The 22,818-nt window shown below is 38.9% G+C and overlaps 1 protein-coding gene across 8 annotated transcripts in view; it reads right to left on the bottom strand.

Annotated features, from left to right (window-relative positions):
- FRMPD2 (FERM and PDZ domain containing 2) overlaps positions 1–22,818 on the bottom strand; it is a 306,604-nt gene that overhangs the window by 75,493 nt on the left and 208,293 nt on the right. For all 8 annotated transcript variants that reach the window (XR_011971421.1, XR_011971422.1, XM_072627697.1 and 5 more), the window contains 2 exons: positions 18,968–19,005; positions 8,897–8,961 (listed from right to left, as the gene is read on the bottom strand). Coding sequence is in view for 6 of the 8 variants with exons in the window: in XM_072627697.1 (XP_072483798.1) it covers positions 8,897–8,961; positions 18,968–19,005 (103 nt within the window). In the remaining 2 variants the exon portion in view is untranslated. The remainder of the gene's footprint in view (positions 1–8,896; positions 8,962–18,967; positions 19,006–22,818) is intronic.

Below are 22,818 nucleotides of genomic sequence, written 5' to 3'. Positions count from 1 at the left end.
CTCCCATTTGCCCTCTCTTCTAACATTCCCTTCGCTCCACTTGTTGCCTCCTCTCCTACTTTCCTGTGGTATGATATAAATTTTCATATCAAATTTAGTGAGCATGTTATTCCTTCCTTCAGCCACATATGAGAAGAGTAGCTTTATTTCCCCTCCCTTCCCCTTCTCCCTTATCTCCTCTATTGAATAAGATTTTTCTTATCTCTTTTATGAGTTATAGCCTGCCCCATTTCATTACTCCCTTTCTCTTCCTGGTATTTTCCTCCTTCACCCCTTAATTTTTATTTTATTTTATTTATTTATTTGTGTGTGCGTGTGTGTGTGTGTGTGTGTGTGTGTGTGTATGTGGATATCATCTCTTCTGATATAACACACCCTGTACTCTCTATCTATCTATGTGTATGTATGTGAGTGTGTGTGTACAATCTCTCCAACTACCCAAATACTGAGAAAAGATTCAAGAGTTAAAAATATTTTCTTTCCATGTAGAAACATAAACAGCTCAGCTTTAGAGAGTCTTTTATGATTTTTCTCCTTTTTTTCCCTGTTTACCTTTTCATGCTTCTCTTGATTCTTGTTTTGAGAAGTCACATTTTTAAATACAGATCTGGTCTTTTCCCCAACATGAAATCTTCAAATTTGTCTCTATACTGAATGTCCTTTTTTTCCCTTGAAGTATTATATTCAAATATGCTGGGTAGGTGATTCTTGGCTTCAATCCCAGTTCCTTTGACTTCTGAAATATCCTACTCCAAGCCCTTCGTTCATTTAATGTTGAAGCTGCCAGATCCTGTGTTATCCTGATTGTATTTCCACAGTACTCAAATTGTTTCTTTCTAGCTGCTTGCAGTATTTTCTCCTTGATCTGGGAACTCTGAAATTTGACCACAATATTCCTAGGAGTTTCTCTGTTCGGGTTTCTTTCAGGGGGTGAGCGATGAATTTTTTCAATATCCATTTTGCGCTCTGATTCTATAACAGCAGGGCAGTTTTCCTTGATAATTTCATGGAAGATAGTGTCTAGGCTCTTTTTTTGATCATGGCTTTCAGGTAGTCCAATAACTTTTAAATTATTTCTCCTGGATCTATTTTCCAGGTCAGTTGTTTTTCCAATGAGTTCTTTCACCTCATCTTTCATTTTTTAAAATTTTTGGTTTTGTTTACTAACTTCTTGGTTTAACTCATAGTCATTCTTTTCCCTAGACTCAATTCTCTCTTTCAATGAATTATTTTGTTCAGTGAGCTTTTGAACCTTCTCCTCCATTTAGCTAATTCTGCTTTTTAAAATCTCCTTCTCCTTGTTGGCTTTTTGGACCTCTTTTTCCAATTGAGTTAGCCTCTTTTTAAAGCTGCTATTTTCCTCAGCGTTTTTTTAGTTGTCCTTTAGTAAGCTGCTAACTTGTTTTTTAAGGTCTTCTATTGCCTGAGCTAAGTTTAAGTCCCCTTTGGAGGGAGGGCCCTTGACTTCCTCTGACAGGATGCCTTGTTCTTCCTTATCCAAAGAGATGGAGGGAGACACCTGTTCCCCAAGAAAGTAACTTTCTATGGTCTTATTTTTCCCCCCTTTTCTGGGCATTTTCCCAGCCAGTTACTTGACTTCTGAGTTTCCTCTCCACACCCACCTCACCTCTAGATCCATTCAGCTAGTGCTTAGGGGCTGAGATTCAAATGCTGCTTCCCAGCCTCAGGGCTTTTGGCGGAGGTGGGGCTGCTATTCAGTGTGAGATTAAGCTCAGCTGCTCGGGTTGGGGCAGGGCCACCACACGGGGCTTAGTTCCCTGCTGGGGTTTATGTGGAGACCTTCGATAATGGATCCTGGCTCCAGCTTGTTTTGGGAGCCCTTGTCCACTGCTGCCTCCTCTGCTGCCTCCTGAGGGAGTCTGAGTTATGGGGACACCCCACTCCCCTCTTGGCAAGCTGAAAAGACCCTCTCACTGACCTTTAGTGCCTGTGGGTGGAGGGACCTGCTGCTGGAGATTCTGTCCCTGAAGCCTGCTTGGATCTGCTCCCCTCAGTGCCATGTGGCCAAGGCAGGGCTGGGCTCTGCTCTGGGTCCCGTACATGACAGACCTTTGGTGTCGGTTTTTCAGGTCTCTCTGGAACAGAAATCTCCTCCACTCCATTGCTCCATGGCCTCTGCTGCTTCAGAACTTGTTGGGAGTTCTTTACAGGTATTTTATGGGCTATGAGTTAGGTGCTAGCATACGTGTGTCTTTCTACTCTACCATCTTGGCTCCTCCCCAAAATAGGGATCTTCTTATGCCTACGTGACAATTCTGTCCCAAGCCCGTGGCATACAAATCGGAACTTCTTAAAAGGAGAAAAACCGTTTTCCTATATAATGGTACTGTAGAAAGAAGACTGACTCTGGAGTTAGAGGTCCTGGATTCAAATCCTATCTCAAATATTTTCTACTGGCTTGACCTTAGGCAAATCCCTAAACCTCCCTGGTCCCAAGTTTTCTCATCTATAAATTAAATGATCTTAGAAGTTCCTTCTCAATCTCTAAGCTATCCTTTTAAAGTGCTGCTGTTAAACAATGCACAAAGAAAGGCTGTCTTAGAAATGAGCAGAATTCAACACTTTCACTTGTTGTTGCTTTCAGTGATACCAACAAAACCCCCAAATTTGTAAGAAATCATAGAATTACAGAATTTAAGAGTTGATGGGGACCTCAGTGGGCCATGTAGCCCAACCCAAACACAAAAGGAATACCCATTATACTGTGTACAAAAAGTGGTCATTCAACCTCCACCTGGAGACCTCTTGGGATGGAGAGCTCACTCTCTGCCCAGGTAGAACATAATACTTTTGAACACCTTTAGTTGTAAGGAAGTTTTTCCCATCATCAAACCTAAACTGATTTCTTTGTGACCTCCACCTATTACTTCTAATTCTGCCCTCTGGAGCAAAACATAAATGCTACACCTCCTCCACTTGATGGCCCTTCAAATCCTTGAAGACAACTATCATATCTACCTGGAGTCTAGTCTTCTCCAGGCCAGACACCTCCATTTTCCTTGACTCATCCTCAACTGGCATGGACTTGGGGTCCAAGAAAACCATTGTGCATTATAAGATTATATTGTAGTAGCAATACTGTTCTATTCAATTTCATGAATATTTCTTAAGTACCAACATTGTGCCTGGAGATGGTAAATTAATAAGGGAAAGGCAATATGGCATGTGCATAGAGAAGAAAATACAAGGTAATTTGAGAATGAAAAAGACATTATGAACCTTTAGTTAGGGGGAAGGTGGAGGTGGCAGGAGGTGCATAGGATGTAGCACCTGGGACCAGCATTCTCTAAAGATTAGGGTTCTCAGAGCCAGGTGAAGAAGGATCACACTCCAGGCACAAGGAACAGTCTGTGAGAATCCAAGGAGGAGGGAGACAGGATGTTGAGTTTGGAGAGCAGTAAGTGACACAGTTTGGCTGCGACACAGAATGTCTGAAGGAGATGGATAGGAAGTAGTCTGGATAGGTGGGTGGCAACCAAACTGTGGAACATCTTAAATGCCAGCCTGAAGAGTTTGCATGCTGTCCTAGAGCCAATAGGATAGGATATGATCTGAAGGCATGAGAATAGATGGAAATTGTTAATGGAGAGGGGAGAGAGAGAAGAAAAGAGTACCAAGGAAGACCAAGGGGATGGGCCATGGATAGTCTTCTGAATTTGTTGTGGTTGTTCAGTCATTTTCATTTGTGTCTGACTCTTGGTGACTCCATTCAGAGTTTTCTTGGCAGAGATACCAAAGTGTTTTTCCATTTCCACCTTCAGCTCATTTTACAGATGAGGAAACTGAGGCAAACAGGGCTAAGTGACTTGCCCAGGGTCACACAGCTAGTAAGTGTTTGAGGCCAGATTTGAACTCAGGAAGAGGAGTCTTCCTGACTCTAGGTCCAGTGATCTATCCACTGCTCCACTTAGCTGCCCCAGTCTTCTAAATACTGTTATTCAAAAAAAAAATTTCAATGTCCATCTGTCATGTTAATCAATCCTTGTTTGAAATTTCATGCTAAATGTATTAAATGTAAGAGGCAATATGGTACAGTAGGAAGAGCCTTGGGTTAGGATTCTGGTGTACTGGTTTATAGTCTGGTCTTTATTATTTGCTAACCATGCATTAAAGATTATAGATACTAAAGAGATAGAGCTGAAAGTGATTTCAGAGGTCATAGAGTCCAACCCTCTCATTTTACAAATTAGTAAACTGAGCCCTAAAACATTTAAGTGACTTTCCTAACATCCTGGAGTAAGTATCCACACAGTGGATAAAATACCACACTTGGAGTCAGGAGAATCTGAGTTGATATATGGCCTTCGACATTTATTAGCTGTGTGACCCTGGATAAGTCACTTAACCTCTTAACCTCAGTTTCCTCATCTGTAAAGTAGAGATAACAATAGCACCTAGGTGCCAGAGTTATTGTGAAGACCAAATGAAATAATATTTGTAAAGTACTTGCTAAGGCATGGTACCTATTTTCCTACATGAAAGTGATCTTCAGCACAATGGACTACCTAAACGTGTGTGTGTTTGTCCCTCTCCTTGCTACACACAAATTCAGGACATATACAGCATCACAGTCTTCTAGTTTACAGATTTCTACTTGACCAGCTTAAAGGAGGAACCATTGATAGCACAGATAAATATACTACTTAAAACTTGAGAAGTTACTATGGGATTTAAGTTAGATTTTTTGGGGGGGAAAATCAGGCAAACATTTATTAATCATATACCCTTTTCTACTCCCAACTTCAGGGATAATAAGGAATTATGAAGGAGATTTTGAAGGATTTGGGAATTGTGAAGATAGTCAAAGATTGAATTCATCAAGGGGAAATTCAAGAAAAGTTGAGAGTTTGGAGGACTGGGGAGAAAGAAAAGGAAACTGGCAAAACAAAATAGCTAAGAGGCTAGTACAATTAGAAAAAGAAAATTGGGTTTGATTATCACTGTACTAACAGATGAGAAGACACTTATGAGATGAGAAAGAAAGTAACAACTCATATTGAAGATTCATAGAAACTCCTAGGAGCTACTAGCAAGAAGGAAGAAAAGACTGAACCCACTTACAGCAGCAAGTGTGATATCTATACTTTTACCACATTTGAGTAATAGTTAACTATGCTCAAAATGAAGACTTGTTTTGCTTCTAAAACAGGAAGTAAAATTTAAAAGGAATGCCTTTTTACTTTGTCTTCCTGTGTTGCTAATGTATTTTTTTTTTTGCATAATGGACAGATCTTTCCCATACATTAATAGGCTCATATGACCTGCTTGAGTCACATGGAAGCCTGAATGACATGAGTCTGTGGTTGGAAGAGCTTGTTGAATGGGTGTAGCAGGAAAGGTGGAGCAGAGCTGAGAGGAAGTTGGCCATAGCAGTTAGAGCTGAGGGAGAGAGAGGAAGCAGGCAGCAAGCGGTGAGTGTTTGTTTATGGGAAGGACCTATAAGAGGGAAGGCTTAGGGATGGTGGTGCCCCCTGTGTTGTTATTGTATATAGATCCTTTGTTGCTATGATGGATTTGGCTTTCTGGTGTTTAAATAAATATTTTGGTTCTATCTTTCATGTGGAGAGTATGTCATATTTTATGATTCAGAATTATGCTGCCATCATAGGCACTGTGAATATGGTGTTGGTGCTACACTTCCCTTAAAAAAAAAGGAGAAAGTCAGTTTGAAAATGAAGATGTGAACTGATCTGTAGAAGCAGAGAGTAATTTTGACCAGTACCAGAAATCTGGAGAATAGAAAAATGTGACCCAGAAGGGTGAAAAAAGATTGTTGAATATGTGGAACTAAGCAACTGACAGGATGCTTTTTCCAAAACAGAGAGGCCATTTGATACTACTGCATTGACTATGAAACCTTAGGTCAGCCACTTAAATTCTCTTGACTGAGACTGTGTCTATGATCATAAATGCAGAGCTGAAAAGGTGCCTCAGAGTGACCTCCTCATTTTTTTTCAGCTTGAAGAAACTGGGGATCAAGGACTTTATGTGATTTGCCCATAGGCATTTAGGTAAACATCAAAGACAAGATGTAAACTCACATCTTCTTAAGTTTCTTTATCTTTAAAAATAAGGGGAGGAGGTGGATTAAATGGCTTTGGACATCCTCCCTAGTTCTCAACTCACGAGCCTTTGACTCCAGAGGTCCAACCCACCTTAGTGTTCTCATCTGTAAAGTGAGGGGGTCAGACTAAACAGTCTCTAAAGTCCTCCCTACCTCTAAATTCTAATTTTCTATGTTCCAAATGGGCTGAACTTTGGAAATATCTCAAGAGATCCTTGATTGAGAAAAGCATGTATAACAATAATAGTAGTAGTAGTAATAAAATAATAGTGATAATAAAGGCAGCTCGATGGCAGAGTGAATGGAGTTCTGGACCTGGAATGAGGAAGATTCATCTTCCAGATTTCAGATCCGGCCTCAGAGGCTTATTAGCTGTGTAACTGTGTGACCCTGGGCAAGTCCCTTAACCCTGTTTGCCTCACTTTCCTCTTCTGCAAAGTGAACTGGAGAAGAAAATGGCAAACCATTCCAGTATCCTTGCCAAGAAGACTCCAGATGGGGTGGAGAAGAGTTGGACATCCTGAAAATGACTGAACAGTAATGATAATAATAGTAACTGATTTGTGTAGTACTTTAAGGTTTACAAAGCACTGCACATACATGTGAAATGATATATATATATATTATATATGTAAAATCTTATGTACATGCATATATGTATGTATATATAATCTCACTTGAGATTACAAATTACAAGTCACAACAACCTTATGAAGCAGATGCTTTCATTATCCCCATTTTACAGAGAAGAAAACTGAACCTTACCAACCTTAGCAAGGTCAAATGACTTGCCTCGAGTCATACAGCTAGAGTCTAAGGCAGGATTTGAACTCAGACATGACATTCTATCTGCTGTACCATCTCACTGCCTTCCTTTTACTCTCTCTACTCTTTGTGAGTGAGGCATTTTTAGGTCAACTGAAATATATATTTTTCCTATAAAGCAATAGTTATTATACACACAAGACAAGCAATTCATGTGAGATCTATAAACTGGAGCCACAATGGAGTGACCATTTTAGTCTAATGGGCTGCAAAATGACAAGCAGCTTCAGAGTGAATTTTCAGGAGTCTTTTCTCTCTTTCTTTCTAGGGCCTCTCTAGATATATTTAATATCTGAAGGGCCTGCAAATCAAACTGTCTCCAGTGATAACCAAAGTTTGCCTTTGCTTCCTGCCTTCCTGCATCTCTGTGATACCAAATGCTGCTAACAAGTCCCAGAAGGCACAGGGGATGGCCTTCCTGGGGCAGCCTTTTAAGAGGGACATCACATTCTGCCATGCCATGGTTAGAAAATCCACATGATATCACGACTCCACGAATATCCTACATTCCAAATGTTCTTCACTGGGATGCCAACAGACATCCAGTGATTGAACCAAAGATTGGATGAATTCCATGAGTTGTTTAGCAGCAAAATACAACCTCTTTAGACTGCCAAGGAACAATTTATTTGACAATATAAAGAGGAGGACCTATTCAAGCATATTATGACTACCCTCCTTTACTGGCACACTTTCCTCAATACTGAAATCTCTGTGACTAAAATGGCTGAGTCAAGGGGAAACGACCTTTGGTTCCTTTTCACATTGTACAGTGACTCATAGAGTTACAGTCAGCTGGCGGGATCAGAAGCTCAATGCTGTTAGCTGAGCCTGGGAGGTCAGGCTCCAAGACAAAGCTTAGCAAGAACCAAAATCATAAGAGGCTGATTTACAGTCCAAATTCACAATATTAGTTTTTGCATTAACAATAAGAGTTATAATCAGAAGAGGAACTTTTATTAGTCATGTGCATAGGACGTTGCTTTCTAAGGTTAAGTTCACTTATGAATCCAAATTATAGATCAGAAGGTTGACTCTAGACAAAGCAAAGGGAGGTGAGTATGTCCATGGGATACTTTCATCAAGTTAGACAGCTGGACTGAGTGATCCACAGAATCATAGATATAAAATTGGAAAGAATCTTTTACATCTAAACCCTGAATTTTACAACTGAGGAAACACACTAGGAAGGTGGCAACCAAATCAGCATTAGAACATATAAAGCCACAATATGTAAGGGGTTTTGAGTTCTACAAATCCCAAGATTTGCTAGGGTAACCTGGTGAATTGCTTATAGGGGATCGTAGATTTCAGGGCTAGAAAGGACCAAGCCCCTCATTTTGAAGATGGGGCCCACAGAGGCTAAATAATTTGACCAATGCTGCACAAGTAGTAAAAGGCAAAGCCAGGAGTCAAACCCAGTCCTTACTGCTTCTACTCTCATTATGGTAACTAGAACAGCATAGAGGAAAGGGTCCTGGATCTGTAGGTGGGGGATTGGGCTTTACCACTTACTAGCTGAGTGGCTATGTAAAAGTCTTCTCTGTAGGCCTCAGTTTCTTCACCTGTAACATGTGGGGATTGGTAATGCCACTTGCTTTAACTATTCCGGGCTGCTAAATTTAGAGCCTGAGGCCCTGCCTTTTATTTCAAGGTTTGCCATTCACTACCTGCGTGACCTTAGACAAGTAATTTAACCCCTATGGGACTGAGTTTCTTCTATCAAATAAAGGGGTTGAACCATAAGGTCTCTAGCTCTATGAATCTCTCATCTGCCAAATTCCCTCTATACCTGTTACCCTCAGAAAGAAAAGCAGCAATTCTAAATTAAGAGGATTTGTGATTTAAAGCATGATCTGCTTAAGCACAAATGTCTAGCCAAAAGGAAAATAATCCCCACAAGAAAGAAAATCTCAGTTGATCAAGGATAACTGGCAGCCCATGGTGAAGTATTGCATTTCTCTCTCTGAAGATCTAAGTTCTTACCTCCGTGGGTGGTGAATATGCTTTGCTAGGCGTCAGGGCATAATCTTGTTTCCTCAAGTCTTCCGCTGTAAAAACAACAACCATAAAGGTAAAATGGCAAATTCCGACACAGTCAGACACAGTCATAGTCTTATATTTACAAAGATGATTATGCTCCCGGTGAGTAAGGTCTCTGAATACAGTTATTATTTTTGGAATCCCACACATTCCTATCATCCAAGCTTACTGTCGATTTGCACATCCTTGTTCATTCTTTGCTAATTAAGCCTACATATTCATCCTCCTTAGTTTTGTACCTCCTACAGCAAACTTTAAAACTCAGTGTTGGAAGCACTTCAACAACTGATAATGTACATGTGTGTGTGTGTGCGTACGTGCATGTGTGCTAGAAATCCAGTCTGCCAGTGGAGGAATTATTAACCTAGTCATAATTAAGCGACAATCTCTGAAAAGTTAAAAATGAGTATTACCCAAAGGTCATTGGAGATGGGTCGGGTAGTTGTGAGCAGCCTGATAGAAATGGCAAAGAGGGAATAATAAAAACATGAAATAAAGGTCTTGCTCAGAAGAATGATGAGTGAAAAAAAAAAGGATCAATCACATGGCAAGAGAGAGGAACAACCAATGGATGAGAACAGAGAATATTTCTTGACATTCTTTGTGTTCCCAGAATTTAGCATAGTACCTATAGACCTGACTTGCTCCACACATGGCACTGGTATCCTTTCAGTGGCAAAGGGAAAGAAAGGAAGGCTTCCAGCACACTGGGTAGATCTTTGTGCTGAGCTTATGGGAAGACACAGACAAGAATTGCACAGGACAAAGGTAGGGATGAGTTATGATCTGCATTGTTAGAGGGAATATTCATATGATTGATAGCACAGATCCATTGGAAGATGAATGGTTCTCCTCTGGATAGACAACCTCATGGACCCTTAGAAAAGACCACAGGCTATACTGAATCAGCTGAGCGGCTGCCATGACTATCATATAAATGTAAACTGTACAGCTGTCCTAGCAAAGGATATTTGAGCTAGGTCTCAGAACATCCAGATAGAAAAAGAAACCTTTTGCTATCAATCAAACAATCAATAAACATTTATTAAGTGCCCACTACATGCCAAGTGGCCAGCTAGGTGGTTCGGTGGGCCTGAAGTCAAGAAGACTCATCTTCTTGAATTCGAATCTGGCCTCAGACCCTGAGTACCGATGTAACCCTAGGCAAGTCATTTAACTCTGTTTGCTTTAGTTCATCTCCAAAATGAGCTGGGGAAGGAAATGAAAAACCACTCCAGTATCTTTACCAAGAAAATCCAAAGTAGAGTCAGAAAGTGTTGGACATGACTGAGAGATGACTGAATGACATAAGCGTAGGCATTGTGCTAAGTGCTGAAGACATAAAAAGAGGCAAAAGACAGAACGTAACCTCAAGGAGTTACAATCTAATATGGGAGACTGCAAGTAAACAGATGTATACCAAGAAATCTATATACAAAGTAAATTGGAAATAATTAGCAGAGAGAAGGCCCTGGAATTTAAAGGAGTTGGGGAAGGCTTCCTATGCCAGGTGGGATTTTAGCTGGGCCTTAAAGGGAGTTAGGTGATTGCCCCAATGTTTGCATGTTAAAGATGATACAGACAAAGTGTTCCCACAAATAAGTGGTCTTTCTTTCTCAAGTTCATAACTGTGGAACTGAAAGGGACCATGGAGGTCATCTAGTCTGGAGGTATCCAACAGATGGCCCTCAGACAGCATGCAATTCACAATATTCCCAGGAAACAAATCAGATTGAAACCTAATAAAGAAATATTTAATGAAACAAATAAAAATATAAAAAAATGTAGCTAACACATTTTAAGATAAAGGTAATAAAACCCACAGGGATCCTAATGTTTGGTTTAGTGGCCCCTAAACCATTGAAACCATCAATGTAGTACAATCCCTTTTACTTTGTGGATTAGGAAACTGAAATCTAGAAGGAGATTGACTTGTCCAAGGTCACATAGGTGATCAGTGGCAGAGCTGGGATTCCATCCCAGGTAATCTGACTCCAAATCCAGTACTTTTCCTACTGAGACTTTGGCATTCTGAATACCATTCTTAATGTTCTTCTATCAAATGAGCATCCGTTATAGGTTTGCTGTATATGTACTTTCCTAAATTCAACTTGTTAATGCAGTGGATTTGTAAGTTCTCACTAACCAGCAATTCTTAGGACCATCAGGATGATTTATGTCATTAAATAGCATTTCACTTCCCTGTTCATCACTCTATTATGATTTAATGGTTTTCATTTGTAAAGATTGGGAGATGAAGCTACAACGAGCAAGTAAAAAGATCCTGGGCAGATTACCCTAATGGTCCTTTGCCTGTAAAGTAAATATACCTCCCTTATAGGGTAAAGAATGGGCAGTTAGATGGTGCAGTGGATAGAGGACTAGGTCTGGAGTCAGGAAGACTCATCTTCCTGAGTTCAAATCTGGCCTTAGACTCTTCCTAGCTTTGTGACCTTGGGAAAGTCACTTACCCCTGTTTGTATCAGTTTCCTCATCTGTAAAATGAGCTGGAGAAGTAAATGGCAAAGCACTCCAGTATCTTTGCCAAGAAAACCCCAAATGGGGTCATGAAGAGTTGGGCACAACTGAACAACAGCCGCAACATAGGGTAGAGAATGAAACAAGCACGAGAATTGAGCCATCTGTCAAAATTTTTTTAGGAGACCCAGTATTATTGAATTTGCCTGACCTAGTTTGTGGAAACTGACAGAGAGTTTCTCACAGTAACTAACCTTAAATCACTCTCTACATGTTTTAATTATTTTTCTAAAACATAATGCTCTTACTTATTTTCAACATTTTGCTGTAAGAAATAATATGGGAATGTGTAAAAGCTCTGATCTCTTTGGAAGAAGAAAAGTATGCATTATCTGATATAAGGTTTCTTATGTTTTTTTCCCCAAAATTGTTAAGAGAGGCAGAAAGGTCAGCAGAACTTTTAATCTTAAAATGGAGTATGATGAGAAAAGCATAGACCAATGGGATGTATAAAACTTCTATTTCATCTATGTTTTAATGGCCAAAATCAAAGCAAAAATAAAATCAAGATAAACTCTAAAGACTCTAAAACCTGAAGGGAGCTTAGAGGGCCACCTAAAGGAATACTCCCATTTTACAGATAAGGAAATTTAGGCTCAGGGAGAAGTAATTTGCCAAGATTACATTAGTAGTAACAGAGAGGCTAGAACCCAGGTCTTCTCATTTCAAACTCACCAGATCACACTGAATGAGTATATCTGGATATAAATTAATAGATTTAAAGTCTCAATGTACATCTTCATTCATACATGAGTTACTCCCATAAACATAACTATAAATCCCTCTTTTTCAAATGTCTCAAGCTGAAGACAGTGAAGGGAAGAATAAATTCTAGGCAAGGCTCTCCAAGTTTGACTATCCAAATTTGTCATTCATGATGACTCCCTTACTTAGTCCCAATACTGAATACTGATCAGCCAGGTTGGAATATAGATTCATATGCATCTTGAACAAGTACAGCAATCAAGTAGATTGTTCCAGCAACCTGCAGAGTACACTGCAATGGTGATGCCCCCGGCAATCAAAAGCTGCTACATGCCTCCTGCAAAGGTCACTCCCTGCTAGAGCAGGTTGAAGAGATTCAGGAATGTCTGTCTGCACTCCAGCATATCAGACAACTTGGAGAGAGCCCTCAAAGGAGGGTGGAAAATACCCAGGGGGGAAACAAAGACTCAAAAGAAACAGAGAGAACAGAAATCCAGAGACACCGAGATCATGAGGGTGAAAGGTAAAAGAACATGATGCATAAGAGAAGGAGAATAAGGCTACGTCCTCAAATGCTGAGGGCATTTTTCTCCTTCTCTTATGTATTATGTTCTTTATATATACATATATATGAATACTCTGTAGAATACATATAATATGTATGTGTGTACATATATGTCCAATGTATAATGTATATTGTATGTATAGATTTATACACCTATATTCATATACATGTATTGGGTAGATAAATGCTAGTTGGATAGATAGATGATAGATAGATAGATAGATAGATAGATAGATAGATAGATAGATAGATGATAGATAAATGTAACGATCAGATCTATGATAGATATGTAAGTAGATAGATATATAGACAGAAAGATAAATAAGTAGATAGGTAGGGAGGGAGATGGATGGATAGACAAACAGACAGAGACAGACAGACAGACAGATAGATAGATAGATAGACGGAGATAGAAAAATAGAGGTAACAGATATATGATAGATAGGTAGGTAGATATATAGATATATCATAAATGAGAGAAAGAGAAGTAGACAGAACATTTATTAAGTACTTACTGTGTTCCAGATGCTATGCTAAGAGTTGGGCATGCAAATGCAAATAAAAAACATAGTCTCTATCCTCAAGGATATTACATTCTAATGGAGGAATATAATACCTAAAAGAAGATGGAGATGGAGGGAGAGGGCAAGCCTGCTGGAAAGGAAATGGAGAAGTCAGAGAGGTGCTAAGCAATCAAAGGAAGTAATGGTGGAGACGAAAAAATATGGATCTGCTCAGATATGCCATTGCTTCAAGAACATCTCAACATGGAGTGACCAATATTTTCCTCCTGGCTTTGGCCCTGACTTTCTGGATTTAAAAACTTTGCCTTCTCTACTCTCCAGGCTCATCCTGGAACTTTCCTTGGGACCTGAAGCCTCCTTGCCCTAGAATAGCCTATCACTCATGTGGCCTGCTCACCCGGGAATACTCTTCCATAAGATTGGTCCATAACCCTTTTTCCCATAGATGAATTCTTTCTGGAGGGTCCATTTTGTAGAAGGACTCAAGTCACCTGATTTCATTCATCTGACTCTGTCCCTGGTGTTTTGGGACACAAGACCATTCCCCTCTCACTGAGAACCTTCCACCTTCCCTCCTCCCCAGTCCCTTTAAAACAAGGACCCTTTCATGTGTTGTCTTTCCCAATTAGAATGGGAGCTTCTTGAGGGCAGGGATTTTCTTTTTGCTTGTATCTGTATGCCTAAATTTAGTATAATACCTCCAATAGAGCAAGTGTTTAATAAATGTTGTGTTCTTCCTTCTTCCTCCTTTTAACAGGGCTTGATATCATTAAGATTTGGTGGGATTGCCACTCATGGCCAGAATATGGTAACAAAAGGATGTATCATACCCAAGAGAAATGAGCTGGGTGGAAGGTAGAGTAGACTAGCATTATATTTCAAAAAGATGTGAAGGGATTCACCTGTATTCAAAAGATAGGGCTACTTTAAACAAGCTTCCTTGGACAGCCAGAAGTGAAGAACATGAAGAAATGTCAGATGACTTAGAACAAGTCTTCAACTCCTTCTTCTGCTTCCCTGTAATAGAAGTGTGGCTATTCTGGGAACATCTGCCCCTGAATCCTATAAGAATCTGACCAATAGATATATACAGAGATGAAGTTCAGTGAGAACAAGGAAACATTCAGTAAGAATATCTGATAAAAAATGGAGCTTCTTATAGCTTAATAAGGCATATGGATAGCTCCCTTAGTCAGGAAAATAACAGTCCTATCTTTGTGTCCCCACAGGGTATGTAATGCCTTATTTTCATAATAGCTTGGATTGGTCATTCTCATTTACTCAACTCCATTCAAGCTATTAATCACTTTGGATAAGGTCTTGAGTGCTAGGAATTCAAAGACAGGTATGGCACAGACCACACTTTCAAGGAGTTTACAATATAATAGAAAAGAAATAATATAGAGACAAATAATTATGACATAGGGAAGGTGTGAAAAATACAAAGAAGAGACCCAAGAAAGTGCTGTAATCAACTGGGGGTAGAAAGGAGAAACCAGAGAAGGTGAGACTTGAGCTCCCTTGAAAGAAGGGAGAAACTTCTCATACGCATAGCAGAGGGAGGAATTCGTGCCCAGCATAAAAGTCTCAGACTCTGAGAACACACAATTTAAAAGGCAGACAGCTGAGTACAGAAGGTAAAGGGGGTTCACAGCTGCTTGTAGTTGCTAGTTATTCCCCAGATTGTAAAAGATCATCAAAACAGATCCTTGATGCTGAGTTTAGCATGGAAGCAAGACTTGGTCCCTGCGTATATTTGTGATAGGATATAGAACAGTTGTGAAATGAGTGAATTAGAATGTGGCCAGTATTTGTGATAAAATGCAGAGCAGAGTTTGAGTGATTAGTCAATGCAATTGTCTGGAAGGAGGAAGAGCATTTGTTATAAATCATTGTGTCTGTGATGGAGAATGATCAGACACCAGACAAATGTGTGGTCAGTATGTAATCTCGTGGTTTGGATGTAGTGGAGTAAGGGGTTTGCACTGGAACTATGGGAGTGTGGAAAGGCCTGGATCTGGGGGAGGCTGATGCACTTCCTTCATGCTCTGAATCTTGAGAACATAGGCAGTTCTGAGTTCTGGTACCCTTCTACATAACATCAACTGTTAGGGAACAATGAAGAGAGAGCCTTGGCAGGTATAAACATTTTTACTGGCATGGTTCTGTATCCATTTGATGTCATAGATCATACATTTGTATCATAACTATAGAGCTGGACAGAAGCTGAGGGAACTCAGTAACAAAGAAGATAAGTGATCTGCCCAATATCACACAACCCTCTGAACTCAAAATCCTACAGTTTTTTCCACTGTACCATGTTTTCATCTCTTCACTGCACTAGAAAAGAGAACTCTTAGGAGAAGCCAAGAAATTCAACATCTAGAGATGAGATTGTGTAGGGTTCTATGCTAGAGGGACAACATGGGCAATAGGTTAGTGTGAACCATCACCACCTAGTCTCTGACTTATTTCTGGTATTACAAGAAAGGACCAAAGAATAAAAAATCTAGAACCGAAAGGGACCTTAGAGGTCACTGAGTCCAACCCACCTTATTTTATAGATGAGGAAACTGAGGCACAAAAAAGGTATCTTGTCCAGGAACAAGCAGCTAGTGTCTAAGATGTTAATATTCAAACATAGATCTTCCTACACTTTCAAATCCAGTGCTCTCTTTCCTAGGTCTACACACTCAAGTTTGGGCTAAGGAATATGTGACCACAGCAGAGGTGGAAACATAGGAGCTCCCATTTGCAGACCAGAACCCCATATCTCCCTGAACTTAAACTCCCTGAGCCTTAAACTTCCCTCTTCCATGATTCTCCTAATGGAGACACCATGTCCTGGATCAAGAAAGCTTTTCTATTTTGAGTTGCCTTTGAGGCTAGGAATTCCTAAAAGGGTAGATGAGCCTTGCCTTGCTTTAGCAGGGAAGCTACAATTCATGCAGTCAGCTTTTGCAATAGATAAGAAAAGGAAAGCTATACATAGTTTGATGTACTTCACAGATTACACAAGAAGACAGTTCAAAGAATCAGAACTAGGAGAGCCAGAATCCCATGACCTGGAACTCAAAAAGGGGAAATTGGCTAATGAAGTGCAAGGGAGGCAAACACAAAAATAAGAGGTTTAAAAGACAAGGAAAATGGGCCATTAGAGATAGGCATTCTGACAGTAGCAAGAAGTCATTAGAGAAAGTTTAAAATATGCTCATTATATTTTGTCTAAGGAAGCAGAGTTGTATAAAGTACATCTTTTAAAGATTTCTATACAAAGTCAGAAAAATAAAAGTTGGATGTACAAAGGAGTAAACAGAAGTTATCTAATGACTTCATCTTTGCGGATTTCTTCCTTCACTGTAGGACAAAGTTAACTAAATGAGATATTCTTGCATTCCTAGGGATCTACCCAAGACTGCTTTCCCCAGGCACTATCTCTGAGAAAACTATCCCTCATTCTTCACACAAAACAGCTTCAGAAAATCTTTCACTTTTCCAGCTCATGTCCTTCCAACAGCCTTTGACTTACAGAATGATCATGCCCTGGTTCTGTTAATTATTAGAACATAACCTTGTTACTTATCTTAAAATACACTTATATTGTGTAAGAAAAGTCCTGTGACAGTGGATAGGGGACCAACCTCTGAGCTGAGAAGACCTGGATTCAAGTCCTCTTCCTGACACATGTTGGCTACTTAACCATGAGCAAGTCACTTAAACTCTCCTTTCCTCAGGCATTTCTCTGAGTCAGGGGGTTCTCAAATTTTTATTTTATTTTATTTTTTTGTGTCATGGGTACTATTGGAAGCCTGGTAAAACCTACATACTCCCTTTAACTGCATAAATTAAAATACATGTGATTACAAAGGAAACCAATTATCAAAATATTTTAAAAACAAGGTCACAGACCTCAGATGAAAGACCCCTGCTCTAAACTAGTAATTATTAAATTGTTAAACAAATTTCCAATCCAAATCTGCAGAGGGAGTTTCCACCCCCAAGGAGCTCCTTGCAATAATAAAATCAGAAGAATAGACTATATATGCTTATGACTGGAATGACATGCTGCTAGGTCCTTTTAATGTGAATCCCCTGAAATAGTTTCATTATTTAAATTCCCACTGCATATTTCCAGTGGACTGAAATTGATAACCATATTTTACATAATTATAACTTCAAGTAGTATGACTATGAATATATGGGACCACTTCAAAAGATTAATTATTCATACTAATTAAGACCTAGTTATATGAATATTCATATATGTGTTCATATATATATATATATATATGTATATATATACACAGCTTTGGTAGGTAGAGAAATCTAGATGTATCAGTCTATAGCAGTCCCACATATCCTTTTCATTCAAACAACAGGAGAAAAATACCTAGATAATTTGGAGGAAGAAGTGGGTTGGACAAAACTGGCGACTTCACTGGTATAAGGAAGTTCCCATGAGGAAACTACTACTGATGGCAATGGATACTTGCTCTCCAATTTATCATTTCAGAAGTTGCCTGGAATATTTAGAGGTTAAGTGATTTGCTCAGGGTCACAGTCACTTACAGGGTGTCCCAAAAGACTAATAGATTTAAACTGTACTAAGACTTTCGGATTACTGTAGATGTCAGAGGTACAGCTAAAACCTAGGTCTTCCTGACTCTGGGATTGCCTCCCTATCAGCTGTAACAAATTACCTCTCAGACAGTGTTCCAGCCAGGTCCAAATTAGTACAACTATGAAATCCCCTTAAAGTGGTCCCATTTTTTGAATTCTCACTATTCAAAGGTATAATTATTTCAAATACAGTAATTGGTCCTAGTCCAATCAAAATATGTGATAGGAATGCTAATGATGCAACCCCTTCAGGAGATTCATTATTCACACAAAATGGGACATAGTCATTCTTTAATATAAAGAATTAGAGGTGACCCTCATAGGAATGTAAAAAAAGTATATTGGAATAATGGTAGGTCTAAGTCTAGTTAGCCAGCAAGTTGTAGTGAATAGAGCCTTAATCTTGGATTTATGAAGAACTGAATTCTAATTTTGTCTTAGGCACTTACTATCTGTGTGACCCAGGACAATTCTGTACTCGGTTTCTTCATCTATCAAATGGGGATGACTATAATAGTACCTCCTTTCCAGGGTTGTTGTGAGAATTAAATGAGAGAATATTTCTAAAGTACTTTGTTAACCTCAAAACGCTATAGAAATGCTGACTATCATTATTATTAAGTCAGAAGACCTAAATTCTAGTCTTGAGTTCTGTCATTTGCAGAAAATTTTAGCTCCTTACCTATAAAATGTAATAATTTGACTAGATAGCTCTCGAAGGTATGTCTCTGCTCTAAAACTTTGATTCTGAGTGCAATTTTCAGTTTTCATGCACTTCCAAATCCTTCTCCACTAATTACTCCTTCTACTCCTACAGATTCAACCCCTTTATCCTAAATGATTAGCAGTGCTAAAACTTTTTTTAAGTTAAAGTAGAGACATGACATGATTTAATGAACTTTCAAATTAAAAGGAAATGTTCCCTTGGAAAATGTTGTTTTCAGTTTTTAAGGTGTCACTATTTCCTTCCTCACAGTCTCTCATATTTAATTAACTAGTTTTATCCTCAGAATCCAACTGGTTTAGTTGAGATAATTCCCTATGAGAAGGTAAAAGTCTTACCTATATATTGTCCCCGGGGGATCACCGGGTAGCCGACTCTGAAAAGGAAAAGATAAAAGAAAATTATATAACAATTATTTTATTACTTCATCCTCACTATTGTAAATGATTTAGACACGTTGTCAATGGGACTTATCTATGTTACCTTGGGCCATAAATTCATCAACTGAAAGAGCTCTGGACTGAACCAGATAGCCACTGAGGTGCCTTCCCATTCTAGATCTATGGTCCTTATGAACACATTGTAAGGATTGGGTTCACATGAGTAAATCAATCAAATCATTGAAACACCTCATTTAATATTATACATATGATGTCTTAATAAGGTGAAAATATAGTGTAGAAATCCCTTGATCAGCTGGAGCAGATGTGTCAAATATGCAGCAGCAGGTCTCTCACAGTACTCCTGAGTGTGACCAAATCAAATTAAAGTGTAAGTGAGAAATATTTAACAAAATGAATAAAAACATAATAGAACCAAGATAATATTAATATGTGGTTTTCTAAGTCAACGTGCAGCTCACAGGGATCCTTATACATGATTTAGTGGCCCCCATTTCTATTTGAGTTTGATGCCACTGAGTTGGAGTGACTTGCCCATGTTTGGATTGGCCAAAGAAACTTGGTCACACTCTTGGGGTTGTCTATAAAATGTCAAGATACTTTGGGCTTGAGAATTTGAGTGTAAGTAGGAATGAGGAGAAAATATTCCAACAAAACCCCTAAAAAGGAACTTCTTGTGTTGAGAGGAGAGTTCATCAACTTTGATCTTTCCCTACATCTGCTTCTTTCTCTCCTTTAATGGAAGCGGACCTTGTGAACTTCAAAGGTCCAGAGAATTCCCTAACTTCCCATCCACATTCTAGCATCATCCCTTCAGATAGGAGCAACTGGCAAGGGGATATGAATTAGAAACCAAGAACAGACTGAATGACAAATCCATGGCCACATAAGGAGTCCAGCAAACGTGCTACACTAAGTCTAAGGGGAACTTTTTGAGAACCCCACAATGGGAAGAAAAAGATTTCTGGAACCCAGGAGCTATGAGGTAGCCCTTTCATGAGTTACTTCTTTGCCAGAGGTATTTTTTAAACTTCAGCTCTCTTCCCTCTTGAACTGCACACATACTAATGATCACAGAATGTATCACAGACCTTCGAACGAATATTTTATATTTTAGTAAATACCCCTTTCTAAAAGCTAATTATGTCCAGCTAACTAATTAATAAGCAATCCATAATTATTGGAAGAAACAAACCAGATAATCCTAACTCTTCAACATTACCCCCAGAGCCCCGAAGGGAGATTTAACAAACCTACCTCTAAAGTTGCTACTCATCCATGTGAATGAGGATAAAGACCCTCAAAGCCTGGACCACAATATCATAAGAATTAGAGCTAGAAGATGATAATCCGTATTTTTCCTTTGCCTTAGCCTCAAACCATAACTTCCTTTCTTTATTGGTATTACTAGCATCTACCTCACAGGGATGTTGTGCAGATAAAAAGAGATTACATACAGAAAGCATTCTGAAAACCTTAAAGCACTATAAAAACATCAGTTATGACAGTCCTTGTGTGATTATGACTGTAATTATATTATTATTAATTATGACATCACTCAATGACTGCTCCTTATCCTATCTAACAAGAGATATTTATTTATCTTGCTGCTATTTTATAGCCTATGGAGTAATCACTTGGTAGGGATAACTTGGAGGCCCCATCAACTTGGCTATTCTAAATCATGTGCTGCTGAAGAAGTCACAAAACCACTCTGACTGAGTTCGCTACAAATATCTGTTGTCTATTTTCAAGTGAGTCCTCGCTGCTGGAAGGCAAACTCCCTATTCCTCCCCAATTAATTTGATATGCCACAGCAACTGTTCTAAACCTTGTCTCTTCAAAGCTCCCATAGTGCCCTGTCCTCCTATTCTATTCTATATTATACAGCTGAAACCCTAATCTCCTTCTAAATTGAAAAAAAAAAAAAGTTGAGGTCCTTTGTCATTAACTCCTCCTCCTCCTCCTCTCTAATCATCTATCTACTGCTTGATGGCAGGGACTGGTTTTTGCCTTTTTTGGTATTCCTAACACTTAGCATAGTGTCTAGCAAATAATAAATGCAAATCTAGCAATCTAGCAAAAAATAACCATAATACATGATTAACATGGCTAGACTCATTTTGGAGGCCCAGATAGGTGAAGGGACTTCTCCAAAGAACAAAAACACTAAGGGCCAGGGCTGGAACTCACATTCTCTGACTTAGTGTGCTGTACATCAAGTCAGAAGCACCCTGGAAAAGTCAGAGAACCTATCTCTACTCCAGTTACCTCAGCCACAAAATGGAAGGCAGTGGGGTCAAAAGATTATCACTAAGATTCCTTGCAGTTCTCAATCTATGACCACATGATCCTATGATTGAAAATTGTTATTTTTACTGTACCAAAGTTTAACATAATGCCCTATATCTAGTCACTTTGGTAAACGTTTTTAAAAGGGACAAAATGTAAGGGAGCAAAGTAAGACGTCAGCATGAGTGAAAAGGTGTAAGGGAGGTGGGATCTCATACCTTTCACTATTAAACAACGGAGAGTAGTGTCAAGAGCCAAAAAAAAAGGAAAACCTCACTCATAATAAAAACCATACAGAATTTTAAATGAGCAAAGCAAAGGATAGTGCTGATAAAGCATAGTGCTGATAATTCAGAGCCACTGAACCAACTTATAGTGCTGAAAACGGAACTAATGGAAGTGATCCAAGAAAATAGGCAAGATATCTCATTATGTCCTCAGGTAGATAAAAGAAACATTCAAAGAAATTAAGCAAGAGTTGACAATGCTAAGAAAATTACAGGGACAAATAAAAGAAGGGCTTGAAGAAAAGGGAACATTAGATGTGAAAATTAAGAATTAGAGGAACTAATGAAGAAAATGTCCAATATGGAAAATCTAATCGCAACCACCCACTCACCTCCCTCCAACCCATATACATCAAGGAAAACGACTGATTAATTGCAATAGAACATAAAGTGGCATGCACGCACATGCGCACACACACATACACATACAAACACTGAGTCATACAGACTATTAGAAAACATACAAAACTGGAGGATACACTAGGATACAGTAACCTCATGGTTGATGTCCCAGAAAAGAATTAGAAAAAAAAACATAAGAATCTGGCTATTACATTTCCAGAAATCTCCTAAAATTCCAAGAATTGATAAAAGCAATTTTCCAAATAAAGAGAGAAATAATTTCCAGAATGACCTGCTAGGAGGAACCCAAGATTATATATATTACAGTTAAATTGCAAAGTTAGAAAGCTAAGGAAGTCATGAAACAAGCTGCCGCAAGAAGCAAAATATCATTTACCAAGGAAATACAATTAAGATCACAGCTGACTTTTCCAGGAGGACAAAGGAGGATGCCGACAACGGAATATGCATTTTCAAAATTAAGAATTCTAGGTTAATGGCCCATGCTTATTTTCCAAGCAAAACCCAATGTGCTTTATGAAGACAAGAGATGGCTATTTGAAAAGCAAATAGACTTTGACAAGTTTACAGACATTTCCGCTTCAAAGAAGCCACTGAATGCCAAAGAAGTCTCCTAACCAAAAAGAGAAGTAATGAAAATAATCAAAGATAAAATATTTGCTAACATATTATGAGGAATCTCAGAGCAAAGCCTCAACTAAATCACAAAGATTTCAGAGGAGTATATTAGAGAAACTAAAAGAAAAAAGGGACAAGGGGTCAGTATAACCCCAAAGCAAAGTTCCTAATTTTGATAATGGGGAAATCCAAATCACAGTATTCTATATGATTATTAGTAGAGTGTTT

Source organism: Notamacropus eugenii, chromosome 1, assembly GCF_028372415.1.
Source record: "Notamacropus eugenii isolate mMacEug1 chromosome 1, mMacEug1.pri_v2, whole genome shotgun sequence".
In the NCBI taxonomy this organism is placed as follows: domain Eukaryota; kingdom Metazoa; phylum Chordata; class Mammalia; order Diprotodontia; family Macropodidae; genus Notamacropus; species Notamacropus eugenii.
This window is presented reverse-complemented; position numbering and strand designations above follow the sequence as displayed.